The sequence below is a fragment of the Anguilla anguilla genome, chromosome 18, assembly GCF_013347855.1.
Source record: "Anguilla anguilla isolate fAngAng1 chromosome 18, fAngAng1.pri, whole genome shotgun sequence".
Taxonomy (NCBI): Eukaryota; Metazoa; Chordata; class Actinopteri; order Anguilliformes; family Anguillidae; genus Anguilla; species Anguilla anguilla.
This window is the reverse complement of record NC_049218.1, coordinates 21,366,966-21,377,022: the sequence shown is the minus strand read 5'-3', so window position 1 is coordinate 21,377,022 and position 10,057 is coordinate 21,366,966. Positions and strand designations below refer to the sequence as shown.

Below are 10,057 nucleotides of genomic sequence, written 5' to 3'. Positions count from 1 at the left end.
AAAATAAATAAAATAGATCGTTTAAACCGCTCTATGTTCTGTACTCTCATACTTTGGGCCTGATAAATAGAATGTAAAAAAGCACTACCTAGTAATCGCATCTTATTTTATCATAAACGTACATTATTTATTTTACTGTCAAGATAAAATCATAGACTACAGACCTATGTTTTTGTCATCTTCCCTGGATACGAAATTGCAGTTGAAATAATCTTTCCATTATAAATTCGCCCCTCTACACAACTGAAAAAATCAAGCCTCTTCAAGCTGGCAACCCGTAGCTAGCATTATAAAATTAAAAAGATAATTTTCCGAATACACAATTTATATTCCACAAGGGGTAGGCCACTTTTCAAATTATATAGTATACAATTATCAAAAAAGGTTTTGAATTTTGGCACCCTGCGTGCCAAATAAGTAATGGCATACTTATACGTACACTCATAATAATTATAATGAGAATGTATACGCATGTATTGGATGCTTTACGTTTACGGTAAAATTGGCACCCTCTTACTGATTTCTTCACCAAATTAAAATGGCAGCACATTTAAAATGGTAAAGACTGGTGAGATGCTGGCGAATAGACTGTGGTCAGTTTGAATGTTTTTCTACCGAAAAAAATTTATGCATATATATATATACATACGCTATATATATATATATATATATATATATATATATATATATACACGCTATATGAAAGTTCAGTTTAGGCGGGTAGTGTTATATCACGTTTTAATGTATTGCAGAAGTGTGGCCTCATAATAACTGCAAAGGAAATAGCCTATAGATTGAGAAAAACTACCAAAAAAAGGTTTTTAGTATTTCAAGCCTATACATATATATTTTAACCAGCCGATCGTTGTTAAACATTTATTTCCTGTATATGTCGAATATTTTCTCTTTTTTTAATCCGTCCGGTCACTCCGCAGGTTTATGTTGTCGTCGATCAAGAGAGGTGGGGCTTTCAAGCAGTTCTGTGCAAGGAGTGGCTGTTTCAACGGTCTGTTTCAACGGGGGCGCGCAGGGATTGGTTGGAGTGGGCGGTTCCGCAGGTGTCTTACGCTCATAGAGGGACAGGGTAGAGAGAAGGTGATCAATCTCAATCCGTCTACATTAGCAATCACCTAAACACAGTACTAGACATATTCGAGTAGTCAAATGCAGTCATCTTGATTTATTTGGTCGTAAATCAAAACAATCAGTGACTGATACAGTGAAACTACTGCAGACCACGTGTGAGATACCAGCATCGGCACACCTGCGTTTTAAAATACTTTATTTATTTTGTATATCGGCTACTTGTTTGTACCCTTCAACCGTATTGCTTTCCAGAAATCTTCGATTGGTGGATATTTCTATACAGACACGCATTTGAACAGACAGAAAAAAGAGGAAAAGAAGGAGAAGGATATAAAAAAGGTAAGTTCTGGTTCCACTCTTGCGATTCTTCGTAGTTTCTCTATCAATTATTTTTGTCACACCACTTTAAAAGCGCTTGCCAAGTGTAAAACGCCTCGCCTTCCTGAGTTCGTTGTGGAAAAAATTGAAACTCGTGCTTGCTCGGTGTTTTACTATCGGGAAATATTAAAAGCATGCGTGTTTGTTACGGTGATCACGGCATGTTAATATATTTAACAAAAACATTCACTTTGAGACGAGCGAAGAAAGTTTTATGGTTCTTGTTTTTCGTTTTACTTTTCTCTGTGGAACTTTGGATGTATGACCATGTAATTATCAATTCATTTTTACTGGAAATTGCTGGAACCAATTTCGAGTAAGATTAAATAAAACGTATCCAGATTCTAGTCAGTGTGCCTGGACGGGGCTGATTTATATTTTTATTCTCATGGAAATGAATAATTTTGAGCCCGATTGCCCATTAAGAATGTTGAATGTACTTAGTAGATAATTGGAGAGGCGTGTTTTTGGTTTTTGTTAATTTATTTTGCTGATAAGACCCCTTCTTTAAATGGTCTCCCTGGAGGTCTAATCTAAATTGTAATTGAGTTCATTTGCAAGGAGCTCTCCTTTTCAATCTGTCCTGCAGAGCTGGAAATGTAGTCTGAGCAATGTCTAAATACACAGAAAACTCCAGGTTTACTTTTCTCAGCAAGGGCCCAGATAGTATCTTCGTCAAAAGATGGAGGGAAATTCCCCCCTCCCCTCTCCTTGTTAAATTATTTAATTTACAATTACATTTGTGATATCATGCGCTAATAAAATTACGGAAATTACGGGAAGAAGTACCGATGCAAACTATATCCATTGTTTTTTTCCGCAATAACCTTAACTACTAGGTTTAGGGTCTCGTTAGCTAAGATGTGTTGAGTTATTTCATCCCCATATAACATTTAATTGTCAGATTCAATCCTGTAGCATAATTGGTTTTACATTAAGCACAGAGATGTTGACAGAGATAAAGCTCCACGAAATGGTTTACAAAAATAATGTTTTATATGGCCGTATTCGGGAAGAATGCTGAATACAACAATTAGGCCTGCGCGCGTCAGGACTTGGGGAAAAATCTATTTGGGTCACTCGTAATTTAGAGATATTCCATGCTACTTTGGCTAAAAAGTTTTTTAAGTAAAAACATTTTAAAATTATGCAGGAATATGAAGGCCACCTTGAGATTTTTGGATGAACACGCATAGACACAACTGTAGTTAAAACTCGTAACATGAAATCATGGAGTTAAACTATTGTAGAAAACAATACTAAAACGCACACGGGATTCAATTTGAAATTGAATTTATTTGCCTGCTTCCAACAGACATTCGTGTATGTTCTCTCCGAGAAATAAAATGTTCAAAGGATTTTTTAAATGTGAACGCAACTTAATGAGTTTCCTTGAGATCATACAAAAAAACGCATCATTGAAATAGGGTAATCACAAATGATTTCTATTATTTTATTTTTTTAAATAACCTATACATATTGAGTGTCGCACTCCAAATATGGAGAGAAATATACAGGCTATAGGGAATGCTATTTCAGCTGTCACAGATGCACACATTATTTAAACGGCTTAAAACACACTTGTGTAAAACGCACCTGGAGTATTTCAAGAAACAATTGAAACATAAAATAGGCTCGAAAACTATCGTATGCATTCTTAAATAGTCTGCTAATGATAAAACAATTTCGGGAAACATGATTTTTATTCATTAGTGATATTTTTTATTATTATTATTTTTTTAAGTCTACAAATTTTGTAGATAAATAGTATAGTGATGAATTTAAGTATTTTCATTAATCTTATCTATATATTAATCTATATGCATTCCAAGTAACATTTTATTTTCCATATTTAATGCAAAGTTTAATCGAAGGGTTCTGCGTTTTTAAAAAAAAAATCTGATGCAGTTACAAAAAAGGTTAAGCATTTCATTACGAGCCCCTGAAAACATAATGGTCATATATTTTAAGGACTTTTAAGTGATGGATCATATTTAAAAGGCGTGAATAATTTGAGTGCCAGTGGAGGCTAAATTAAAAAAAAAATAGTCTGTTGCAATTTAGCAAGTTTTCATTCTTGTATTTACACTTCGTCCTGTCATACTTTTAATCTAAACTTCTGTGTCTTTAAGTTTAAATTGTTTTGTCATTTTCGTTCATTGTAAGGGCATGATCAATTTACCGGTTTTTGTATTTTTAGATTAAGCGTGTCCTTTCTCGTCTTTTTCAGTCTTTCTTTTGGTCCTTTTCCCGTCAAACTGCAACATCGGGGGAAATCGAACTACTGGCAAGAACTGGGGAGACCCGTGACTGCCTCTAGCATGATGTCATACCTCAAACAGCCCCCGTACGGCATGAACGGCCTGGGGCTCAGCGGTGCAGCCATGGACCTACTTCACCCTTCTGTAGGATACCCAGGTAACACGCGCTGCTCGGCGCACCGATTTTCCCCCTTGAAAACCATAGTATTCAATCTGAAAATTTGCAGTGCACTCAGAATCGGTGCGTGAGAATTTATTTTGCAGTGTCATTAAAAAGTGCCATGGTAGGTTGCTTAGGTTATAACAAGTGTTATAGTTTCAGATTTAATGACCTGGGAAGGCCTAGGTTCCATTTTGACGCTCTATTCAAGATCTGAAAACGAATATTAAAGTGCAGGTCGAAGAAGGCTTTCCCCCTTCGCAGTAAAACGTCATAGATCAGCGAGACTAGTGATATTTCGGAAGGTACGATATTAAGGATTATTTTAGGACTATGTTATCTTAGTTTTCAATAAAGAAAAAATCAGTTTTCACGAAATTCTGCAGAATTCCCGTGCTACGTACAATAATAACAATTCCATACTAATTATTCCTAATGTAAAGGGCAAAAAACGTAATGTAGACCCACTTGTCTGCAGTGTTGGTTCGTGGTTAAAATAAATATTTTCTAGTTGTTAAAAAAAGTTGTGCATAGGCCTGTTTTCTTTTTTGTTGACCTGGACATCCCGGCCTGTTTTTCTGTAATAATTATACAACTTTTCCCTTCAATTCCTGTTGATAGAATCACTTATTTGCAGATTACTCAGTTTTATATTTCTTACTTTTATTCGGTTTGTTTCAGCGACGCCGAGAAAACAGCGCCGAGAAAGGACTACCTTCACGCGCTCTCAGCTGGACGTATTGGAGGCGCTCTTCGCCAAGACGCGCTACCCGGATATATTTATGAGAGAAGAAGTTGCCCTGAAAATTAATTTGCCCGAATCCAGAGTCCAGGTATTGATTATTATACTAATCCTACGTCACCACCTCTACTAAGTTAGGGGTTCTCTTTAAAACTGTCTGCTCTTGTTGGCCATTCTGAATTCTACATCGCGCAGGGGCAAATGCGTCACCATCTATGGAATAAGTTTAGTTGAGATGCACTTTGGCGAACAAAACGTATTTGCAGTTGTAATCATACGCCTGTTTGTGTCGGACTCACGCGGGTTCAGGCAACCCGCTCAGTGGCCCCCTCTTGTGCTGCGTTTTTGGAAATAAAGGATGAGAAACAAACAGAAACTCGATTGCAGTTCGCGAAGACTGTGAATGCATTTACTTCGAATTCTCGAAATGTTGTCTTTGTTTCATGTTGCGAATTATTCATACAGATCTGCGCAACCCATTTAAGTTAAAATGCACTGGTACATACACATAAAAATAACTCTCAGTTGATTATCTTTCATGTTGTTTTTTTCCATTTATAGTTTATTCAATTTTCAAACTCATTTTGGATCATTTTATTTGATCTATTACCGTGTCGTGTAGATTCATTATAACTGTGTCGTGTAGATTCATTTTGACTAATCAAATGGACATAAGTTATAGATGGATAAACATCAATTATATGGTTATACATTTAATTTGATTCGATACATTCTACAGTGCGGATTTCAAATGTAGGCTACCATATATTTGATATGCACATTTTTGTGAATATTACTTCAGACCATTACATTTGGGCATACAATTATGGAGCCTATTTACTACCTCTTCTTATTATGTCTTCAGAATGTATGCAGCAAAAGTTCTGAATGAGTAGTCCCACTTCAAACTATTAAATTACGCAAGAGAAATTCAATAGCGTGTTATCTAGGTACAATTTCCATGGTACAGTATGAAATTAAACCTCATGGAAAAACTGGACCCTGGATGCACGCTAACAATTTTGCTAACAATTGACCACTTTGCCTTAATTACATGTATTCCTCATTTCACATTCTCCTTTTTGAGAATGTTTGTTTTTTTTTCAAACTTGCTTGTGGTTGAATTTGCTAGGTGTGGTTTAAAAACCGTCGGGCCAAGTGCCGACAGCAGCAGCAGAGCGGCAGCAGCACTAAGGTCCGTCCAGCCAAGAAGAAGTCCTCGCCTACCCGTGAGAGCACAGGGTCGGAGAGCAGCGGCCAGTTCACTCCACCCGCCGTGTCCAGCAACGGCTCCTCCTCCAGCTCCAACTCCTCCAGCAACAACGCGGGCATCAGCAGCACTTCTACCTCCATCAGCACTCCCGTCTCCTCCATCTGGAGCCCCGCCTCCATCTCCCCGGGCTCCGCCCCTCCGTCCGTCTCCCTGCCTGAACCCATGCCGCCCACCAACACCTCCTGCATGCAGCGCTCCGTCTCAGGGGGCAGCGGGTCCTCCTACCCCATGTCCTACAACCAGACCACAGGCTACAGCCAAGGCTATCCAGCCCCATCCAGCTCCTACTTTGGCGGAGTGGACTGCAGCTCGTACCTCGCCCCCATGCACTCTCACCACCACCCGCACCAGCTCAGCCCCATGGCGCCCTCCTCCATGTCGGGACACCCGCACCACCACATCAGCCAGTCCTCGGGGCACCACCACCACCACCATCACCACCACCACCAGGCCTACAGCGGGGCTGGCCTGGCCTTCAACTCCTCAGACTGCCTGGATTACAAAGACCAAACTGCCTCCTCTTGGAAACTCAACTTCAACACGACGGACTGCTTGGACTACAAAGACCAGGCCTCCTGGAGGTTCCAAGTTTTGTGATTTTCCTTTTTATTTTGGATTTTTTGATAGTGTGGTGATACAAAAAAAAAGAATCATAATACATGAACTTCAAAAGTTAACGTATAGTTAGACGTTCATCTACTTGACATTTTTTAAAATCCCTTTTAAGAAATCTAAAACAAAAAAATAAATAAATACACAAATGGACAGCTGTGGACAAGCTTTGCAGTGTTTTTCCTTTGTTTTATTTTTTTACCTTTATCAATGAAGAATTGTACTGAAAGGCCCTTGGATGACCTTAAATGCTGGACAAGTTTTAAAGTGTCATTTTAACCAAACTTCAGTGAGCACCATTTCCACAGTTCCCTATTATGTGCTCATCTCTTCTAATGACGAGGAGTACTATATTATTCCTTCACACGAACTCTGACAGCCCAACGCCCTTATTACCTCCACCCCAATCCACTTGTATAATTTTTTTTCTTAAACTTGTTATTTTTAGGACGAAAGAGATTTTAGTCAGCTACATAAAGGAGCTGAAATGTGTAAATAAGTAATTGGGTCAGTTACAGTGGCCGCATTTAGTTGGTGTAACTGGGTTTGAAATTGTTTTAAAAATATTACGGAAAAAATAGTATCTTCCCAAATTCTCTAAAGATATGGATTTGGCAGTGAGAAAAAAAACGTTTATCGTTTTGACACATTTTTCGTGATCCTGAATTTCAAAGATATAACAGTCAATTGAAATTATAAACGTGTGTTATTGTCCGATAAAAAAGAGAGAAACTGTTAAATGATATAGATAATTGGATTTCCATTCAAGTTGCTGTTTCAAAAAAAGCATTGTGTCTAACTGATATTGAGGGCGACTAATTTTTATGGCAGCACTTGAAATTCTTATTTGAGTTCCTCCTTAATTGATAGAAACGAATTAGACATACGATTTCAATACTCCAGTGAAATGTTGAATGTATTTCCGGCGACGGCCCCTTACATTCTTGTCCATACAATAAAGATCAACTTAACGATTTGTTCCTAGTGTTTTTTGAGTGTTTTTCCTCCATGTGGTATTTGACACCCAAGTATATTAAAACTCATATCTGAAGATATCTTAAGCACAGGTCTTACCAGGAGTATATTAAAACCCGAAATTAAGCTAGCCTTCACCTGTACTGTCATTTTAACATCGCGTGGCCCATTGCCATTAATTTCAGACAACCCCAGCTATCCAGAATAACGATTACTTCCGTTCGAAAATATTAACAAAGACACATTTCACGTGAAAGAGCTTTATCTCTCGTTTTGTTTGACTGGCGTCCCTCAGGTCTGCTTTCGGTTCGCATCTTTTAGGATATAATGTCGTTTTTACATTGACATTTGTGTTGACCTGCGAGGAACTGAAACGGTTCATTCTTCACCGACGGGGGTTTTCATTTAAACAGGTCAATCATATTTTCGTTAGAGACAAATAGGTCTATATATTTTATTTTTACGGGTCATTTTTTCCATTTTGAGATGCGTATTTAGGCCTAACTAAAACATTGCCAAAGCACACACTATATTTCAAGGATTTAATTATTCAGACTGTAGAAAGTCGGTTCATGCCACAATTCAACGGTTTATGCTTTCGTACAAGCCTCTTTTTGTTTATTTGATTACAACAGCTTTCTACAGTGCAAATAACGTGCCAACATTTCTAATTTTGCACAGGATACGGACTTTCTTTTCCAAGCAATTAAGTATTTTCTGTGTAAGCTTTGAATTAAGGGTACTTGGCACCATCGAGGCTAATTGAATTGAAGAATATAAAAGCGTTATATTGAGTGCGTTTCTAATAAACTGAACTAAAGTAACCTATTAGATTATTGCTGGTTCTTATTCCGTAATTAAAAGGGTGGAGTCAGGTTAATGGGTCAAATGTAGAGGAGGCGAATATTAGAGGAGAGAAGGTTGCTCTCGGGCATTTGCTCATTAAAAATAGAAAAGGTCAGTCGTGCCTGGCAAGGGTGTTTAGAGGTACATGTTAAAACAGTAAGGAAATACTTCGCGCTTCACTAAATATTTGAAAAAGAAAAGAGGGCAGGAGCATATGAATTCAGACAAACACTATTTTGCTACGATCTTCTGAAGCCTAAGTTTTATTTGAAGAGATGCAAACCAACAATAGAAGTATATAATTTCCTTTGCATATTGCATGCATGTGAAATAAAACCAGCAAAAAAAAAAAAAAAAAACCTAGTAGACTAAATTAGTTTTAATATTCTGAGATGGCACGTGCTTTATGATTAAAAATATTTGAAGGCTCCTGTGCAATCAATTTGGTAAACAGAAAGCGAAGTAAATAAAGTGAGTCAACATATTTGCAGAACACACTCAGATTGCTGTTTCGCATCTTTTTAGATGCTCATTGAAATGTTTAATTTTGTTTATATTAAGCACAAAAAAGAAAGCCGGACAAATGCGCACGATTTCAATTAACATCAGTCAGTTTTCTTTGTGAGTTAATTATTAATTTGTTCCAGCTGAATAAATAAGGTTGTCTAAACAAGCAGCCCACTAGAACATAAAATGTGTTTGCTTTACGATGTTAGCGTTCAGACCCCCCTAGGCGCTATCAGTGGTCTACTGCCGCTTCGAGTACGTTTACAAACACCCCTGATTTCTGCGCATTTGCATCAAATAAGGTAAACGAATTTTGAGAAGGTCTATGAATTTTGGTGATTGTGACCTCACGAAGAATGCCTGTCCAGAGCGGTCAGCTCAGAGATCACAAACGACTTTCCCATTTTAAGCGGGTCCTCGTAATTTAACACTAGAAACAGTCCAAAACGAAATGGTACCAGCCCTCATGTTCATAATACCAGACGGAAATGCTTTCATCCACGGGCAATGCTGACGACGTTATAGCCCTAATAGGTCTGCTGTTTAAAGTTACCAAAAGTGCGCCTATGAATGACAGGTATCTTTCTAGTAGGCCGAATACATTAATATTAATATTTTGACTTTTGTGAAAAGTGTTCTGAACATTTCAGTTCCAACGGAAAAATAGATTTGATTCCATCACCTGTGTGGGAAGTTTCTTAATTCATTTCGATTATCGTTCAGTTGCAAGTACAAGGTTTATAAAATCGAATAGCCTATGTCACGCAGCTCTTAAATTTGACATGTAGTGCAGGCTATGTGCGAAGAAATATGCAGTTGTCAAGATTTAGTTATCAACGTGTGAAGCCTATGTGCGAACAATCTATACAATCATCTAATAGTTGGTTATGGCACATATGGCAAATCTATAGGGTAAGCGTTTCTGGTTTTCGTGCAGCGAATGATTTAGATAACCTTTTTGATATTCAACGCCTCTTCAAATTCTTTGTACCCTTGGCAGATTTGATTAATAAAGCAAAATTATTGCAGGATTAATCAAAGGGAGGACGGAATTTTGAACACGAAATTCTTATTCCTTCATACAGAAAACCGAAAGAAAGAATTTACATTTTAAACCCTAGTTGGCTTTAAAGCAAGTAAATTAACCGATCACAAATTGCCAAGTCAGATTGAACGGAGATACCAGTAAGGTTATGAGGCTATTACATCATCTTAAT

The 10,057-nt window shown here is 37.6% G+C and overlaps 1 protein-coding gene across 1 annotated transcript; it reads left to right on the top strand.

The window, feature by feature from the left end:
* The first annotated feature begins 713 nt into the window (after positions 1 to 713).
* On the top strand, positions 714 to 7,488 carry otx1 (orthodenticle homeobox 1). Its single transcript, XM_035400100.1, has 4 exons — positions 714 to 1,425; positions 3,695 to 3,882; positions 4,567 to 4,718; positions 5,760 to 7,488. The coding sequence occupies exons 2-4, from the start codon at positions 3,786 to 3,788 to the stop codon at positions 6,495 to 6,497; spliced, it is 987 nt and encodes a 328-aa protein (XP_035255991.1). The 5' UTR covers positions 714 to 1,425; positions 3,695 to 3,785; the 3' UTR covers positions 6,498 to 7,488.
* The last annotated feature ends 2,569 nt before the right edge of the window (positions 7,489 to 10,057 follow it).